Below are 20,847 nucleotides of genomic sequence, written 5' to 3' on the forward strand. Positions count from 1 at the left end.
GTTCTAGCGGTACCACTTTTAGCATAGCTTAGCATACATCATTTAAGTGCACAATACCATTAGCATTTCTCCCAAAAAAATTACCAAAATGTTACGATATTTTTTTTTATTTAAAACTTGACTCTTCTATAGTTACATCGTGCGCTAAGACAGACGGAAAATGAAAAGTTGAGATTTTCTAGGCTGATATGACTAGGAACTATACTCTTATTCCTGCGTAATGATCAAGAAACTTCACTGCCGTACCATGAGTGCAGCAGGCGCGATGATGACTACACAAACTTAGTCCCGGTCACGTTGGAAGCTGGGCACTATTTTCAGGTGCTGCGTCATAACATTACGCCTGCTATTTCCAAAAAAAGTGGAGTATCCCTTTAAACCCATACTGCACTTTTGATTTTGGCACCACCCCTCTGTTGATCTGGCTGTCTGTGGGCAAGAATACAAAAATGTGTAAGTTCAATCGGTAGTTTAACAAACTGTAATTGTAGCCGTTAAAGCGTTAGTTCACCCAAAAATGAAAATTCTGTCAGTAATTACTCACCCTCATGTTGTTCCAAACCCTTAAGACTTTAATTCTTCGGAACACCAATTAATTTTTTTTTTTATTCAATCAGTGAGCTGTCTACCTTTTCCATAGGCTACTATTGTAATGAAAACTTGCCGGCCCAGAAAGTAAATAAAACCATCGTTAAAGTAGTGACTAAAAAGTGACTACAGTGGCTCATCCATAAGATTATCAAGCGACAAAATACTTTTTGTGTGCAAAAAAAAAAAAAAAAAAGTTTTTGTGTGTCCCTTTAAATGTCCTGTTGCCTTTGGACCCATTTCAAGAAAAGGGTGGAGCTTCCAGAGCACATAATTGAAAAAACAAACAAACAAACAAAAAAACGGACAATCTCACACATCAAATTTCAGTACCGGTGTTAGTTCGAGTCAGAAAATATATACTGCATGGAGATAGAACAGGTATTGTTTTTGTTTAATTACGGTTTAATAAACGTACTTTTGTCCACTATTAGTACATGCCTGTTGTAGCAGTCCCTGTCTCAATGATGGCCAAAACTTCACTGTTGAGTTTTATGTTGTGTACATCACACAAAAGATGATTCACTGTAAGCACTGAATAAAACACAGTACAAGTGCAAATTAAAGTCTTTCTCTCCCTTACAATATAAACATACACTGCGAATTACACAAAAACACCAACAGTTAACAAATATATGAAGAGTTCAGATGCAAAAGCCTCTAAATGCCATTTGAAATTTTCTTCTAAAATGACCATTTTTATCAAGCTTGTATATTTAAGTTCAGTAAATTCACTTAAATGACAATTAATAGATAATCCTCATTGCCATTTAAGTGAAATTACTGAACTTAAATATACAAACTTGATAAAAATGATCATTTTAGAAGAAAATTTCAAATGGCACTTAGAGGCTTTTGCATCTGAACTCTTCATATACAGACCTTAAATTCCTTTTCACGGGGTGCTTTATAAACTGGTAAACTTTATATCTGTAAAATAACTCTGATGATATGTAATAAAGTGTGTGCTCTCCCTTTCACTACCAGTATTGTGACCATTATTGCTCTGGAAACTAAGCTTGATCACAAACAGTTGGTACTGATCCATCCTTGAGAAACAACTTTTTTGCTAAACCAGTGTTTTGCATTGTCCTTTGGTATTGATCCTCGTTCTCAAAGCAGTCTGGTGTAAAATGATTTGCGCAGAAATAAATGAATTTAGGTATATGGGGGTTCATTCCCTTCAAACATAAAACAAATCCCCTACGTCTTCATGAAGTACATGAAGACTGTTATGTTCACTCATACATCCAACAACAAAACTTCTCAATCGCTTACGAGACATTCTTGTCGCAATCAGTGAAAATGGCTGGCGGTGTACAACTCACTCTGGGCAGGGTCTATGCTTACGGCAAATCCGTGAGCTGTCGTGACCAGAGCCTTGGCATTTTTTGACATCACAAAAGGTAGAATCTGTGGACGGCTTGTTCCGAAACAGTGCTTACGAATTTTGGGGATTAAAAAAAAGGAGTGGGGCTGGATTTTTATCATTACATACTGTACACTGCCAACTCACATTTATCTTCAAACACCATGTAAAAGTGAATTTTTGCATAAAAGGGCCCCTTTAAAACTGCAGATTGAACTGATATCTTGGTGCATTTAACAGAGAAAGAGTATACATTGTTCATTTACATACTTCTGACACTATAACAATACAAAGCTGGGTAAAAGTGAACTTGCCTTTAAACGCATTTGTTCAGGCAAACTTTTTCTTTGTTGTTCATTCTGTTACTCATTCCTTATAAACTGTGATGTGTGTAAAATTGTCTGATGTTAAAATACTTTCCCCATCCAAGTTCATGTTCAGAGATGACTATAAACAAGCTGTTTGTTTGTTGAGTTTTTTTTAATTTATTTTCACTTGCTTGACTCATTTAAGACGGGAATTGAGTCATAACCAGAGAACAGACTATTCTCGTCCTTTTTATACCTGCATTTAGTAACATGCATTTAGTTTTTTTTTTTTTATATGGATTGTATTTGCATCATTTTAGACACTTACATATTACATAAGAGGTTAACAATCATTTATCAAGTTTTAAACTTAACTCAAAATGCTTTCTGCCATTTCTTGCACGTTTTTTTTTATAAGCCCTTCATTAGGATTGGTATTAAGGATGTTAATGGGCATTAGAAGTGAAAAAAAGGGTAGACAAACTTTTTTTAAGTGCTCTCTCTGAAGAGGGAATTAATCCAGTAAAATAATTGAACCAATATCAGATATTGCATACTGCCTTACGTTACCAAATGAAATGTTGACCCAGGATGAGGTATAGGGCTGTGAAAACTTCAGGGGTGTTGGACTCGATCTATTCCATTTATGTTTTGATTATTATCTAAATCTGATCTGGACATAGTCTTAAGAAAAGTGATTTTCTCATTATGCTTTGTTTAATGAAACTTACCCACATTCAAATGAAATATTATTTAAAAAATGTTGTTTTTTAAGTAGAAGCTCCATTCTTTCTTTTGATATTTATGTTTAGATATTCATACAAAATATTCTAGGGGGCATGACAGTTTTGTTAAAATGAAAAAAATGCAACATTGTGTTTTGCACTGGTTAAACCAATTATCAATTATTAAAGAAAAATACATTTTCTTCAAACACATCCTGATTTGAGCCGTAAAAAAACAAACACTTCATCTTAATTAAGCTTAAGAATCTTGTCAAATGGTGGTTCTTAACAAACACCGATTATCTTAAAAGATTAACAATCACAGAGGGTTCAGTGAATTTCAAGTCCTCTCAAACAATACTTTATAACCCTGCTAACAAACCCATTCATCTCTCTCCTTCAAAGCACTGAGATAACAACACTGCTTTCTGGGCTTTATTCCAGGATTGACATAGTTGTTACAGTAAGGATTTGATTGATTTTGATTTTGTAATTTGATGATATGATTGCCACAGTGCATGTGTTTTCTCTTGTATCTTAGCTATATATTTGTATTGGCTTGTGTTGGAACCATTATGATCAAACAGCCCTTTGTCTATGTGTTATTTCAAGACATTGACGAATGTGCCTCAGCTTCTGTAACGTCTTTTTGAATTGTCAAGAAGTTCCAGTAAAGCTCTTCGTTGTGCTATATATAGACACACACACACACTCACCTAAAGAATTGTTAGGATCACATGTTCAATTTCTCATTAATGCAGTTATCATTAACCAATCACATGGCAGTTGCTCCAGTGCATTTAGGGGTGTGGTCCTGGTCAAGACAATTTCCTGAACTCCAAACTGAATGTCAGAATGGGAAAGAAAGGTGATTTAAGCATTTTTGAACGTGGCATGGATGTTGGTGTCAGACGGGCCGGTCTGAGTATTTCACAATCTGCTCAGTTACTGGGATTTTCACGCACAACCATTTATAGGGTTTACAAAGAATGGTGTCAAAAGGGAAAAACATCCAGTATGTGGCAGTCCTGTGGGCGAAAATGCCTTGTTGATGCTAGAGATCAGAGGAGAATGGGTTGACTGATTCAAGCTGATAGAAGAGCAACATTGACTGAAATAACCACTTGTTACAACACGCACAACCTTGTGACGGATTGGCTACAACAGCAGAAGGCCCCACCGGGTACCACTCATCTCCACTACAAATAGGAAAAAGAGGCTACAATTTGCAAGAGCTCACCAAAATTGGACAGTTGAAGACAGGTAAAATGTTTCCTGGTCTGATGAGTCTCGATTTCTGTTGAGACATTCAGATGGTAGAGTCAGAATTTGACGTAAACAGAATGAGAACATGGATCCATCATGCCTTGTTACCACTGTGCAGGCTGGTGGTGGTGGTGTAATGGTGTGGGGGATGTTTTCTTGGTACACTTTAGGTCCCTTAGTGCCAATTGGGCATTATATAAATGCCACGTCCTACCAGAGCATTGTTTCTGACCATGTCCATCCCTTTATGGCCACCATGTACCCATCCTCTGATGGCTACTTCCAGCGGGATAATCCACCATGTCACAAAGCTTGAATCATTTGAAATTGGTTTCTTGAACATGACAAAGAGTTCACTGTACTAAAACGGTCATCAAAATGGTCATATTTGGCCATCTTGTAATCTCACATAGTCACACTGTTTTTGGAGCATCCCTGAAAGTTTGTGATAGAGGATAAAGGATAAAATAACATAAAACGCATGTCTTGATATTTCCATGTCTCTTGTTGGTCTAAAGATTACATTGAAAAATACAGGGATTGCATCACTATTGTGACATCATTGGGATTTTGAGGCCATTGCTAAGTAATTCCACCTCGCAGTGTTGAATGCTGAACACTTTTTCACATTAAAATAGATCATTCTTGTGTAGTGCATGTCTTCTGTTCTCAACCAACTAGCCATTCATTGTTTTTTTTTCTTGCAGTGATATCCAGAAAATCATGTGTAATATAAATGTTTTAATTTATTTGTTTGTTTGAATACCTTTGTCCAGTTTGCATGGCATATCCATAGGATGCCATAGAGTTTTGTGCTAAAACTGCTTTAAAAAGGGGGAATTAAGTGATTAACGTCACTAATTATGATGGTGTGTCAAAAATGTGTTAATGATGGTAATTCCAAGGGTTCATGGAATCTCAGCATTCCTCATCGGTCCCCTCCTCTCATGTTTCTCGTGCTTCCACGACACTAAGATTTTATGTAAGTCTACACGGCCAGTCTGTATTTATCTCAAAATCGTCCAAATGTTTTGAAAGTAAAGCACATAATACTTGATTAAGTGTCTTGATTTTTAGGAACTGAGGCCATTTCTGTGGGGCTCCTTTGGGAAACAAATACTGTCAGAACATTCAGAAAGAAAATCATAAGCCATGCACAAGACATTTCCAACTGAAATCTGATTGAAGTCGGACATTTATTAATTTGTAGAATTTACTAACTGTCTGCAGGTTCCACAGCTTCCCAGGAATTCTTTTCATAACCCTGCTGTTATCTGACACAGACGAAGAGAAGGGTCAAAGCACACAGACAGTCCTACTGCGCACCTCAGGGCAAACAGGGGTTAAGTGTTTAGCTCAAGGGCACAGTGGCTGGGATTTGAACCTGGAATCCTCCTGTGCATGTTTTAAAGCTCTTTCCAACATGCCGCCAGCAAAATAAAAAAATGTGATGGAAAAAAGCAGTTAAGTTCTTTGAAAACCGATGCAAAAACTCAACAGCACAAAAAGAAAGTTAAAACATTCCAGGAAACTTTATCGCATTACCTTACCAACAAAAGAGTACCATGGTGCTATGTTTTTTTAAACCACTAATCATGGTAATACTATGGTGTTTTATTATCCTGGGTGCCAGCCATTTTTTGGTCGGGAAGTTCGGTCTGGACTCGATCCATTGAGGAGTAATTATGATCAGTCAAAAAATGGTCAGGCCAATCAAATTGCCAGGGCGGGCTTTATATGATGATGGACAGATGATCTGCAGTTACGTAATCATCGCATCATCAAAGAGCGCTGGGTTTGATCTGGTTTACAACAAAGATGACTGCAGCGGGAGAATTGAGATGTATAGATTCTGCTTTCGCGTCTGTTTTAGAAGAAATCGACAGAGCATTAATTTTAAAAGACGAACAGAGAACTGCAACAAAGGCATTTGTCGATCGTCTAGATGTGTTTACCGTCTTTCCTACAGGATTCGGCATAAGTTTAATTTATCAGCTGGCTCCGATGGTCTTAAAGAAGATGGGACACAATGTAAACCCAGTGGTATTGTGGTTTCTCCTTTGGTAGCACTCACGGAAGACCAAGTAAAACAAGCAACCGAAATGGACATCACGGCGATGCAACTCATGTCAAAGCCATTGCTGCATCAAACAATGGTGACGCTTTGTTTTCTTTTATCATCTCGTGTTCGAGATCTGCCTATGGGAAGGCCATCTGCACCCGACCTCTGCAGAAGCATCCAATTGCATCAAGCTGTTTAGTTGGGATTTATTTCTGGTTGCAAGCCACCCACGCTCGCTACCTGGATTTGCTCAGGCTGCCCGCCTGTTTCTCAGCTTTCACCTCTCCGGTGGATCTCAAACTCTCTGTCCCTACTAACCCATTGGACGGGCAGTCGCGTGCATGCCCTGCCGCCTGCGGTTAACTCATCGCCACGAGGGATGCCCATCCCTTTTGCTACTCTGCCGCACGCAGTCCTTATGGGTGTGTGAGCGAGCGACCGCTCATCTCAGCATGGAATGGCCTGCCCTCCAGAACGCCGCCGACTAAGAGAGGGCTGTGTGTGATGGCAAACTCCTAGGTCCCCCTCCTGGTCCTGGGAAGTAGCTCATGCCTGTTCTCCCTGCATGCGCTAAGCTCATGCGACACTATTGGAAGGACCCTCTTGATCTTAAGCACGGCTTGGCGGGTCTGGAGGTTAAAGATATGGCAGCGTATAACACCGTCTCTGGCCAGGGTGAGCGAACAGAGCTTGACCAGGATTTTGATAGCTCCCAGGTGGCCCAAGGCACCGTGGCTCTCAGAGATTATCCCTCTGCTGTATGCCCAGCTTTGGCCTCTCCCACTTCGCACAGACCTTTTGTCCCAAGCGAATGGGGAAATTTATCACCCGCACCCAGACAGGGTGGCCCTCTGGGCCTAGCCCGTGAGAGGGCCAACTTAAACACATTGGGCCTCCCCCACGTGTTGTGGCCACCATTCAGTGTGCCAGAGCCTCTTTGACACAGTCCCTTTATGAATAAGTGGCGTGTGTTCGAAGAGTGGTGTGAAGAGCGATGGGTACCGTCATATCAGTGCTCAATCACTGACATTTTATGCTTTTTGCAGGAGCTTATGGATAAGGGGAGATCCTTTTCCACTATTAAGGTCTATTTAGCGGCTATCGCTGCATGTTATGTTGTGTTTGACAGTGCTACAGTGGGACAACCCCCCTTATTCATAGGTTTATGAAGGGCGCACAGCGCTCTCTTCCAGTCCCCAGGAGAGTTGTTCCTGAATGGGACCCCTCCATGGTGCTGGACGCATTGTCTCAACAGCCGTTTGAGCCCCTGGGAAGTATTTCCCTTTAAGAATTTGTCTTTCAAGAGAGCTCTGCCTGGCCTTGGCATCTGCCAACCGGGTCAGTGATATGCATGCACTCTCTGTTCATCCCTCGTGCACTATATTCTCGCTCAGTGGAGATAAGGTTTTACTCAGGCCCAACATGGCTTTTTTGCCAAAATGCTTTCCAGCATTCACGTGTGAGGTGATTGAGCTTTCCGCGTTTCACCCAGCTCCATGGAGGATCAGAGGTTGAACGCTTTGTGTCCTGTATGTGCCCTACGGCTATACTTAGACAGGACCAGCACGTTCAGAAAAAGCTACCAGCTTTTCATCTCTTGGGGCCCCCCGCGCTCAGGGAACCCCATTTCCAAGCAACGCCTTTCTCATTGGCTTGGAAGCTATATCTTTGGCATATGAATCGAAGGTAGTGCAGCCTCCAGAGGGCATCAGAGCTCACTCCACTAGAGGTATGGCTGCCTCGTGCCTATTTAGGGGAGTCTCTTTGTAGGACATATGTGCCACTGCAAGCTGGGCCTCTCCCCATTTGTTTGAGAGATACTACCGGCTTGATGTCACCATGCAGAACCCCGGTAGCTCATTCTGTCCAAGGTGCCGGCTCTTTGTAGCTTTGTGCTCTTAGGCCCTCTACCCCTCTTTAAGTCTGGGCTGCCTAGTCCAGCACTTTATAGTCACTAAGCATGTTTCTAACCTGCACCTGGCACCATATATTCACCCTTATAAGTGTAGTCAGGTTTATTCAATACATGTTACCATATTACATATATATATATATAAATATATATATATATATATATATATATATATATATATATATATATATATAACATTCTTTGTTGCTAAGGTGGCTTCCTCACTTTGTGTGGATGTTTTCTTGTGACATCTCATGCACCGCCTTTCTAGGTGACCGTCCTCTGGCTTTCAGGGCCTCATTGTAGTGTATTGGGAAATCGGGGAGCTGTCAATATGTCCCATTGGTGGATCTCGAACACGAGATGATGAAAGAGAACAGTAGGTTACTATTGTAACCCTGGTTCTATGAAACATAGAGTGGAGAGATCCACCAAGCTTGCCCCGCTTGCTGCATGAGAAGCAAATATGCTCTCTGAGGTAAGATAGCGCGTGCTAGTGTTTTATACACTTGGGTAAGGGGTGGGTCCCTTACCGGGCATTGGACACACGCTTCTGTCGGTCAGGCCAGACTTGGTGCAATTGAATGCTTCTGCAGAGGTCAGGTGTGGATGCCCTTCCCATAGGTGGATCTCTCCACTCGACGTTTCAGAGAACCGGGGTTACGATAGTAACCTATTGTTATACTACTCGCACACCATACCCATACTTGTAGTCACTGTACCCATTACAAGCGGTGTATTTTTTAAAATAAATTATTAGATGCTACTCATCATTTTGTATTTAAATCATCATTAAAAACATCATTAAAACATCGTTTTGGCTCCTGTTCTCTTTTCTTTGAAGACTCAAATGAACACGCTTCTTCAGCCTGGTGTCTTTCGTCATCTCTCGATTTATTAAAAATCAGTCAAGTCCCGCTCCAACTGTGTAATAAAGTTGAGACAGGTTGGACAAATGCGAGCAGATTTGTTGGCTTTATTGTCGAGATCTTCTTCTAAACGGAGAACTTGTTCGTATATACATTCACATTTTCTATTTCATTCAAAAAATGTTTTTCGAGTTTACAAGTGCTCCATGAGTCCTTAACACTAGAACGGCCACAACGGTCATTTTGACCGTTTTGAATTTTATATCTACAATAACTTTGTTGAAAAAAATAATAAAATCCTGTTGGTACCTGACTTTTCCTAAAATTGTCTGTATTTTCATTTAAAATGCTTTTCATACAAATTAAGTTACGTAAACGTAAGGCAAAACAAAAAAATGAACATATTTACCTATTTCGGCCATAGACGGTCATATTGACCGCACTGAATTTCGCGATATTTTTTTGTTAAATATCCCGCAGTTGATCTTGTTCTCTCAACTGTCAACAGAAAGGTCCGTCGACCGGTCACCTCTGTAGCGGTGTTTGCTATATAATAATTTCTACATTAGTTGTTGATCAGAAATAAGCAAATAAAACCAGACTACAGTTATCTATAATACTTGCGTTATCTATGCTATAGAGTGATTCAGAGTCAGAGTCCACATCAAGGAAAAAGAGACGGCTGCTATCATCAGACACGGCGGATCCAGATGATCCATTCATGTCGGATGATCCTGGTGAGCTCTGCTGCCCTGTCCTGCGCTGTTGCTGCATGGGCGGTTTATTAGTTCTGCTAGTCCTATTATTATTATTAGCCTATTGACCGCTTCGCATATCGTCACTAACATTTTCGTCATAGTTTTTGTCATTCAAACCTAGTTTTTAGTTATCGTCAATGAAATAAACACTGTTTTGAATCTAACGGTCAAAATGACCGTTCGTGGCCGTTCTAGTAGTTTTGGAATTCTGGCACTTCTAGTGTTAAATTCTTTTTGCAACACCGGCAAAGATCGTTAACACTGATTTTTCTTTTAAATACTTTTTCCAGAGTGCATGCAGTTCAGGTCTATTGACAACTCGCTCAACATACGTCACTTACTGTGTTGCTCTAATTGGTTGTAGGTCTATCCAATTGAGTGCAGAGTATTTTTTTCCTGGTTCGATTAAGACGCCTCATAATCAAAGCCCTATGGAGCAGTATCATACTCACATTCTGAATAGAATATGAGTATGACGAAGTCAGGCTAGTATTTTATGAGTACCTTGGACCACCTTTAGTTGACTATTTGATTTACAACTTTTTATTTTTTCTCTTTAATTTGTTTACATTTAAAATATTACATTTTTAATTTTGTATGCATTATTTTTTTTATTTGTTAAGAGGTTAAAAACAGTAATATAAAGAATATGTTTTCAGTGCCAATTTTAGTACCAGAGCAAACACTATTTTATTTTAATAGTTTATTTTTTATTTTGAAAAAATATACATTAAATTAAATTAGTTAATATTAATTAATACATTAATATGTATGTAGCCTTTAGATAAATTAAGCAAACATTGTATTGAAAAGATCATAAATGTTAGTAATACAATGGAAAATTAAATATTAGTGGTAACAGAACAAATAGCTGGTCTATTTCACACTGCAAGAATTAATACACAAATCTATTTTGACATCAGATTTGTTTTTATCCTGCCTGATGCTATGGTTTTTATCACTATGTCAGAAATAACAATTTCAGAATCAGTCCCACATTTTAATATGGTTATCACTCCCAAATCTTTGCAGCATGAAAAAAACACCACTTTTATTCAAGTTATAGAAAGTGAGCAAAGTTATTGACAGAAACTGAGCAAAGGGTGCTCTCCGTATAATCAAAGAGGCTGATATAACTTCACTTCAGCAGTAGCACAATCTCACTGCGTGAAAACTCCTGATATCAAAAAATTGGTCTCGATCGTGTAATGAATCTCTTATTTACTTTGTTTAAACTCTGTTGGTTGTAGTGAAACAATTTGCAGAGTGCAGAACTCGTGTTGAACAAACTTGCATATTGAGAGGATTCTGACCAATTTAAATGCATGTGAAAAGCCATTGCGTTCACTTGCTCAAGAAACATGTCTGTGATTGGCAAGGCTGATTTCAAATTTACCTAAATCTGATACTTGGTATTGTACTGCAGAAAGGCTGGTATTGTTAAATTTTTTTTACATTTTATTTATTTATTTATTTTTTTTTTTTTTTGATCGATTATTTGCATCTTTAAAATGATCCTAATTAAAGCACTGTACTCCCATTCACATTCAGACAGACATCATTGGTCATTACGTCACAACTCTCAAGTATTTTGCGTTTTAAGATACTCCGTGAAGTTAAAAACACGTCAACTTTTCAAAACTGTCACATAACCACTGCGTTCTATTCCAGTCAGTTGTGCTCTGTCCAGCTGTTTTCGAGCACAAGAATACATCCTATATAAACACATCCAATCTGGGTGAGTTTATCCTGAATCCAGTCTAAAATTTCAGTGCCAATATTTTCAACATTGAAGATGTGCAGGAGATATTTGAAGAATGTGAATTGTTTTAGAGCGTTACATGATGTGGTTTATCAAAAGTGTGAAAAGTGATTTGTGCAGAGTATCCAGTGTCCTGGTCCGGGTCCTGGTTGTGTTTGTGGGCTGTGTGGCAGGCCTGCTTTCTGCTGTGTGGAATGTGTTTATGGGCTGTCTCTTCCTGCAGTGCCTATATTACACACATTTTTGACCTGGGGTGAGGAGATCAGTAGCTGTTGACTGACTGAACACACATTCATTAGAGATCTCAAGGAATGTCCCAGATTCTTTAAATCTCCACACAGCTTTGTTCATCCCAATGCAAGTCTTTGTACACATGCTTTAAACACCCCAAAATACATGAGCCATATCACGCAATGTTGTGAAAAACAGCGAAAGCAGCTTTGCTTTTGTAACACTCCAACTCTGTTGTGTTGAGTTTTATATGTTGTCCTGTACAGCACAGTTTCTAGGTGTTTTTGACTCTTGTGTTAATTTTGGCATTCTGTCCCTGTTCCTGTAGGATTACCAAGCCTCTGACCTTTGCCGACTGTGTGGGGGATGAGCTTCCTCTGGGCTGGGAGGTGGTATATGACCAGCAGGTGGGCGTCTACTACATCGACCACATCAATAGTAAGTTCAGCTCTTTAGTTCTTCTTTTAAATGTCATTTTTAACACATCTAGCCATTTTTGTTTAACTAGAGCTGTCTATTAGTTGAATATGTTGATTAATTTAGTTGTTACAAAATTCACCTAAACCTAAATGTAAAATGTATGTATTTATTCTTTGTTTGTTTTTATTTAAAAACAACAGCAACAACCATATATATATATATATATATATATATATGAAGAGTTCAGATGCAAAAGCCTCTAAATGCCATTTGAAATTTTCTTCTTTAATGATGACCCAGATAGCAAACTGACATTGAATCAACGTGGAAATATGACATCGAAACAACGTTGATCTGACATTGTTTTGCTCATCGAATTAACGTTGAACCAACGTCAGATGCGTCATTCTTTCAAAACTAATGGAAAATCAACTTGAAATCAACGCGTTCGTTGTTTCAACGTTATGAAAGCAAACTAATTTTCGATTTCATTTAGCTTTGAAGAATGCCGCGTCTGACGTTGGTTCAACGTTAATTCGATGAGCAAATCAACGTTGTTTCAATGTCATGAGAGACGTCGTTTCCACATTGATTCAATGTCAGTTTGCTGTCTGGGGATTTTTATCAAACTTGTATATTTAAGTTCAGTAATTTCACTTAAATAACAATTAATAGGTAATTATCATTGCCATTTAAGTGAAATCACTGAACTTAAATATACAAGCTTGATAAAAATGATCATTCTAGAAGAAAATTTCAAATGGCACTTAGAGGCTTTTGCATCTGAACTCTTCATATATAAAAGCCATTGTTAAGTCATTGACATATGAAATGTCAAAACCATAGTATTAAAGCCATCATCCAAGAGATTACTCCAAAAATGAGTATCTGATAACCATATACAACAATAGCATTATTCTTGATACCAAAGATAGTAACCCAATTCACATGTATCAACCAAAGTGGACATATTTGAATCTTGAACAATATTTGAATCTTGAACGATGGATGGAGGGATGGATAGAGGGAGTCATTCAATTTGTGTGACTGTCGATCACTGTTTGCGGACATACCATAGAAATGAATGAAAAGTGCCATAAACTGAAGTGTATCTGTCAAGCAGTTGTCTATTACTTTGCTTATAAAACAGTATATTTTTCGTGGTAAACCCTAAAACGTATGTTTAAGAGCAAACATGTTGAAGATTTGCCAATGGGCTGTCAATTCATTAAATAAGTCGCAGAGAAGCCGTTTCCCCCACAAAAGCAGTTTATTCAGTGTAGTTAAGCCATTGACATCCACTAATAAAAGGGCCTCTGATCTCCTTCCCTGTGTACCGTTAGCATTAGCATACATTACACTTTTTGCTAAACTTGAAGGCTTGCCTTCAAGAAGCTATGTTTCCTTGTTATGAATCAGCCAAATCAACTTACTTCCGTATTGAACCATCTCAAATAATGCTGAGCAGTGCAAGTTATCATGTCTGACTAAAAAACTTTAAATGTAAATCAGATATATATATAATATAATTATAAATGTATATAACCAAAGCATTATTTTCTTCCCCAGAGACGACCCAGATAGAGAACCCTCGCACACAATGGCGTCAGGAGCAGGAGCGCATGTTAAAGGAGTACCTGGTGGTGGCGCAGGAGGCTCTCAATGCCAAGAAAGAGATGTATCAGATCAAACAGCAAAGACTTGAGCTGGCACAGCAAGAGATGCAACTCTTCAACCAACTCACTCAGGATGACAACCGTTCCATCACCAGCTGTGAGACACGCATAACATCTCACTTTAATCACATCACACACACTGCTGATTCAGCCATCTAAAATTACGCCAACCTATTAGTCATGTTGTGTAAAGTTTCAGTGAAGTCATTCTTACTCCAGGCTTACTTCAGTGTCACTCATTGGCTGAAATCGTATTTATTTCCTCACTCGTACATTCGTGGCCTCCTCCCTTCCTCCTCTAGTCCAGCACACCCCAACTTTTTCCTTCACTTTCCCCTCTCTTTCCTGCCACCCTTCAGTTTCTGCTGAAACGTCTCTTTACTTTTTTTTTTTTTTCAAATCGATCACTTACGATAAAATGGTCATCGTTTAATTTGGCGAACAAACGTTTACATTATAAAATATTAATTGTATTGTTAGTAATATTAGTATTATTATTGGTATAACCATTCTTATTAATTATATATTGGTATAATTTTAATGTTAATCTTCATATTAAGATAATTATTATTAGGGTTAGTATTATTAAGGTTATAGTATACTAAGATGATTTAAAAGGTTGTTTTGTAAACATTTTTTTCCTAAGTAAAAATACTTACTGTTGAATAAGGTTTTCTTATTTTAATGAGGCTTTTTTTTCATTATGATATAGGCACAATTGCTTCACCCTCACACTGTCTACTTTTTGCCCGCCAAAAAATCTAAATAAATTTAATTATAAAAATTAGAATTATGCTCATCGATTCGATTGATTATATTAATTACTCTAGGAATCTTCTTACTTCTTCAAATGCAAAATATGACCATGACCAAATGAAAGCAGAAATCACATGTAGACGTTGTCTATGGTATTTCTTTCTTCAATTTTTATGCACATATCCAGCTTTTACTACAAAAACAAATTCCAATGATACCTTTAATATCAGAATATCATGAAATTTCATGGTGACATGCACTAAAGTATTTACATGGTGTATATATATATATATATATATATATATATATATATATATATATAGTATATATAATTAAAACATGACATGGCACAATCATGGTACATTTATGCAAGTGTTCTGATTTCTTATCTTAAGATTTGAAGAGATTTTGTATTGTGTGTCTGTCATTTATATGTGTAATTCAAGGTACAATCACTGGTTACACATGAGCAGAATGTGATTGTGACTTTTTGACTCCTCTTTCTCTCTTATAGCTCACTCTGGTTCCTCTTCAAATGCAAAATATGACCCTGACCAAATCAAAGCGGAAATCGCCTGTAGGCGTGAGCGGGTAAGTCATTATCCTCTGAGAACAATGCCTCATACGTCAGGCCCACGGGGAGATGCTGGGCCCCTCATGTGCCGCGTTGATTGTGTGTTTTTATATGTGTATTGAGGGGAGGTGGGTACCTATAGGAAGAAGAGGCCTAGGTTTGGGTTCACTGCTGTGTTCCTCTGGTTGGGCCTCTCTAGATTAGTGCTATACTACAGGAAGAGTTATTGTGTCAGAAAATCTGTGGATGATGAACTCTTGATCTAAATCTTGACTAAATCTGTCAAGGAATCTTTCGCCCAGAAATGAGAATTTAAAAGTTATTATTTTCTCATGTTTTGTTCCAAACCATGCTTTTTTTTCCCCATTGAAATTTAGGAGAAATGGAGAAGACTATTTGCGCAGCTAGTTCTCATTTGTAGTGCCGCTTCCAGTTTGATTATCACATGTGCCGTACTCAATAACTATTTTAGATATTTTACAGAGGGGGAGATTTTCAATGAATGACTTTTCGATTAACAATGTTTTATTCTATTCCATACTCAAAGCTGTTGTTTGTTTTAGAAGTAAACTTGCTGTTCCAAAGTTTGGGGGTAGTGTTTTTTCATGCTTTACCAAGTCTGTTTATTTGATAAAAAAGAAATAAATAAATAACTATATATATATATATATATATATATATATATATATATATGTGTGTGTGTGTGTGTACATATATATATATGTGTGTGTATACATATTGACTGTTTTCTCTATTTTAATACATTTTAAAATTACATTTTATATGATATTATATATATATATATATATATATATATATATATATATATATATATATATATATGTGTATGTATATGTGTGTGTACATATATATATATATATATATATATATATATATATGTGTGTGTATACATATTGACTGTTTTCTCTATTTTAATACATTTAAAATTACATTTTATATGATATTATTTGAAAACATAAGTTATTCCTGTGAATGCAAAGCTGAATTTTTAGCAGCCATTACTCCGGTCTTCAGTGTCAAATGATCCTAATCATTCTAATATGCTGATTTGGTATTTAAGAAATATTTTCATTATCAAAGTTGAAAACTGTTTATTTATTTATTTTATAATGTTTTATAAGGTCCACTTATAATGTTATCAAAATTCTGACATTAAAAAACATTTTTCTTTTAACAAAAAATAGACAAATTTTTATCCTGTTTTGATCCTCTCTTTAAAACACTCTATTTATATCGATGTGCCACATTCAAGATTTGGAAGTATATACCCACTGCCATGGTTGGGGAACAATTTAGCATATTCCTCATGATTATCACAGTTGAGAACGGTTGTGGTGCTTAATATTTTTTCCATTAATCTTTGATGAATAGAAAGTTCAAAGGACAGAACATCTTTTTGCATTATTATAAATGTCTTTGATGTTGCTTTTGATCAATTAATGCATCTTATTACATAATTGCTTGCTTTAAATAAAATTGTCCTGACCCCAAACTTCTGAACGGTAAATGGCACATGGGCTACTTTTACGATCTGTTCTTTCCTAAGTTTTTGGAGTGTGACAGGCATTTAAACCGTCATTGTATGGAAAATATTTATGTAAAGTTTTTTTTTTTTTGTTTAATGAAACGATGACAGCAATCAGAGAAAATTATAATAAATGAACAGAAAGTGTAAAAAAGATTTTGTAGTAAATAGGCACTATATTATGTCAGATTTGGTCTTCCATGGCCTGTTACCTACTTATCTGGGTGTTTTTTGCTGTATATTAAATGACCCTACATTCCTCCATTGCGGTTTTCAGAGGGCTCTGTGTGTTTAAGGTCGTTTTAAGTTCCTGTTTATGTTGGGCGGGTCGGGAACCATTAGACATGTCTCTGCTGATGACTCCGTGTTTTTTTGCTATGGTGTCTCTGAGGGAATCCCACTGTGTGTTTTGATGTGTATTGACTGAGTGGCTCTTGTGTCCACAGCTTTCTAGGCTCAAACAGGAGCTGGCTCAGATGAGACAGGAGCTGCAGTACAAGGAAATGGGAGTGGAGACCCTACAGGAGTGAGTTAAACTGAATTAAACCCTTCCTCACCCACTTGTACACACAGAGCATGAATAGATTAAGTGCATTGCTTACTGCTGTTTGTAATGGCATGCATCACTATTAGGCCTGCTATTGCTACTACATGAGGTTTGGAGTTAGTGTTAAAATATTTAACTTTGGCATACAATGTCCTGCACCAGCTCTTTGGGGAGAGGTGTTCTATCAGTTTTTTTTGTCAGGCAGATGACAACTAAAAGGGGGAAAGAGACAAAAATGCCATAGAGACATGTTCTTTTGAATTTAGAACAGTAAGATACTACTTAACCAACAAGAACAGCCAAGCAATCTCATAGCGAATCACTTTAAATCACTCTGAACAATATAGCACATCATCACATCATCAAACATCTAGCATAAAATTGTATTATTCCTCCCTGCCCCCAGTCTTTTTCATGATGCATGAACATGATTTATTTGAATAGTAATAATAAGTGACAATATTACTGTTTTTAAAGCATTTTATACTAATAATAAATGCAGCCTTGGAGCGCATAAAAGGCATCTTTCAATCACACCAAGCCCAAGCTTTTGCAAGAGAGTGTATAGCATAAGCATAAGTTTACAGTCTTTTAAAGTTTACAATCTTCACCTCTGAGCGATTGTGGCACAAACGGAAACAAATCATCCCAAACAGACGTTCTCTCTTGTCTCAAAACAGTTGTAACTTGCATTAAAGTAGATGAATAAAGAAGGTAGGTTTGTATTTCCTGATGATGATACTTGCCAGGCAGGAGAAATATTGTTAAATTTTTAAGTAAGTTTAGGTTTTATGCTTTGGTTCAAAGCTTCTTTTTTTCTTCTTCTTCTTTTTTACCGTTTTAAATAAACGGTTATCCGACATGTGAAAATTGTACAAGACATCATAGCTGTTGGTTACATTTTGAATAGTAAGCATTTTATCATTAGAGCACAACGGGAGGCCAATCTTTTATTTTAAAAATTGTTATGGATATTAATATGGGTCATGAATTGGCTACAAAACAAAGTTCGAATGGAATCATGTGCTTAACGTTTCGGCCAAATTGATTTCTGAAGTTTAATTTGGATTAGAGATTAAAAAACAAACTCGACCGAGTCATCAATACCTGTTTTGCTAGCACTCTAGTAATATTTTGTCAGGTTGAAAGAGTTGTTCATTTAGACAAGCCCGTCCTTATACTTAGCATAGCTAGCTAGTGCATTCAGGGCTAATTTCAGCCCTAATTTCACTATTATTCAGTTCAGTGGAGCAGAAAACCAAACAGTTACCAGATACCAAGCTCTAAAAAAAATCCAAATTAGTTACCTGCTCTGTAAATGTCGGATTAAACATACTTTTCTCATATACTGTGTTCCAAATAAATAGAATAGTTGTTTGGATGCTGTGTTTTGAATTGCAGTAAAGCTGTTGATTGTCGTTTTTTTTGTAGTGTTTACAAGATTGTAGAGTAGGGTTTATATGTTTTTTTTTAAAGTGATCCGGGAATATGTGTGGGGAATTTTACCTAAACCAACAAAAAAGCTTTGTGTGTGTGTATGTCTGGAAAAGGGGACTCCACCTCAGGAAGAGGATGCACCAGTTGACTGTTTTGCCAAGGCAGGAAAAGCTCAAAAAGCAGAGAAAGAGTGAGAGTCCGGAGTAGAGAGCGTGAGAGGAGGGGTGGGAAGAGATGAGGAGGGAGCAAAAAGTGCCTGAAAGCATTTTGGAAAACAGAGAGATATCTGGCAGCAAATTCCTCCCTGCTTCCTGCATCCCAGTGAGGGCCCTTATCTCTTAGATGGAACACAACTCTACTTGCTCCCAGAATAGCAAGATTAACTCTTTACTCCGCTCTGTAAGAAAGTGGAATCTCCCTCTTGACCTTGGGACCTCTGTAGTTTCATACTGTCATTTTTACTTTTTATTTGATGTCAGTCTAATGCTCAGTTGAATATTTTGAGATATGTTGCTAGTGTCTAACAGCAGTCGCTCTACTGTAGAAGTCGCATCAAAGCTTTGCTATTTATATGTAATACATATATGGAAAACGTGGTATATATTTGGGGTCAGTAAGACTTTGAAAGAAAGAAAGAGAAAGAAAGAAATACTTTGACAGTAAAGACATTTGTAATATTATAAAAGATTTATTTTAGATAAATGCTGCTCCTTAGAACTTTGTTTTCATCAAAGAATACTGAAAAAAATTACAGTTTCCACAAAAATGTTATGCAGGACAACTGTTTTTAACATTGATAAAATAATAAGATTTATTTTTTGAGCATAACATAACATAACAACATAGTGTTTAGAAACCAGATTAATCTTAAAGCTGCTGTCTGCAGTTTCCCCTCTTTTTTACCATCTCTGTTCGAAATTTGCAATTGCAGTTATTCACAGAATTATCAACTTTACGTGAGTTGTAGTTCAACACCTCACAGTGTGGATGAACACAATGTTTAAAGAGGCTGTCAGTCACCGAGTTGGTGTGGATACTGGCATTCAGAATCACAGATTAGTCTTTTGGAAGTATGACCATTGACCAATATAAGAATTTTCACCAGAAAATGTATGAACTGCTAAGAAACATCCACTTTTGTTCTGGTTCTGACATTGCAGTAAGTCGCGCTGATTAAATCTAACAATAGCTTATCATATCATGTAAAACCATGCAAATTATAGTTTGTTCTCAAATTGTTAATGTTAATGAGACTCCTTCTGACGTAATGACGCAAAGACATGCTCGAATCTCCCGTGGAAATCCACCAGTACCACTGAAATTAAAAACCTTATTACAAGCTTACCGCTTTGAATCGAGCTACGGCAAGCAGATTGAACACTGGCTGGTTATGTATTTTCTCAAATATGTATTTTGGAAAAATATTTAGCCCCAAAAATGCTATGGACTGCAGCTTTAATTTAATACACACTTTATAAGAAATTTGTTCATATATCTGTAGAAAAACTTAAATTTGAATGATCTCAAGGTCATTTCCTCCCTTTCTACGTCTTAAAAACTAGCAGCCGGCATGTCTGTTCTGTGTCACCAGGCAATCGTGCGCAGTGATATTGGGGTAGAAAGGGTGGGTAGATGTTCGTTGTAGCCTGGCAGACTCGGGTCCTGGTCAGGCAGGGCTGTGAAAGGTTGGTGGTTTGAAGGGGGGAAACAAAGCCCTGCTTGTGTGGAGAGGAGGAGAGGAAGAGGCAGGGCAGGCGAGCTGACAGTACCTGCTGTTGGAGGAGGGTGGCCTGCAGGAAGTGGCCTATGGCAGGAGATCAGGCGCCACGCCAGAGACATGCTTTACACAATCTCTCCCCCACTCCTGTGATTTACAACCATCAAATTTGGCAGCTTGAGAATCATATATTTATTTTAATATATTATAATTTCCATTATGACATCTTAAGATGTTATCATTTTTGCTGTATGTAATAGAACAGTATATTGAGAAACCAAACATTTCTTTATGCGTTCCTGTTCAAATTGATGAAAGGCATTT

At 37.4% G+C, this 20,847-nt stretch overlaps 1 protein-coding gene across 4 annotated transcripts in view; it reads left to right on the plus strand.

Annotated features, from left to right (window-relative positions):
- The window catches only part of wwc3 (WWC family member 3), a 52,715-nt gene that overhangs the window by 13,460 nt on the left and 18,408 nt on the right, over window positions 1–20,847 (plus strand). For all 4 annotated transcript variants that reach the window (XM_039691613.2, XM_089134198.1, XM_039691612.2 and 1 more), the window contains exons 2-5: window positions 12,179–12,288; window positions 13,840–14,043; window positions 15,217–15,293; window positions 17,269–17,348. In XM_039691613.2, the coding sequence (XP_039547547.2) occupies window positions 12,179–12,288; window positions 13,840–14,043; window positions 15,217–15,293; window positions 17,269–17,348 (471 nt within the window). The remainder of the gene's footprint in view (window positions 1–12,178; window positions 12,289–13,839; window positions 14,044–15,216; window positions 15,294–17,268; window positions 17,349–20,847) is intronic.

This window comes from Pimephales promelas, chromosome 8 (genome assembly GCF_988280905.1).
Source record: "Pimephales promelas chromosome 8, fPimPro1.hap1.1, whole genome shotgun sequence".
In the NCBI taxonomy this organism is placed as follows: domain Eukaryota; kingdom Metazoa; phylum Chordata; class Actinopteri; order Cypriniformes; family Leuciscidae; genus Pimephales; species Pimephales promelas.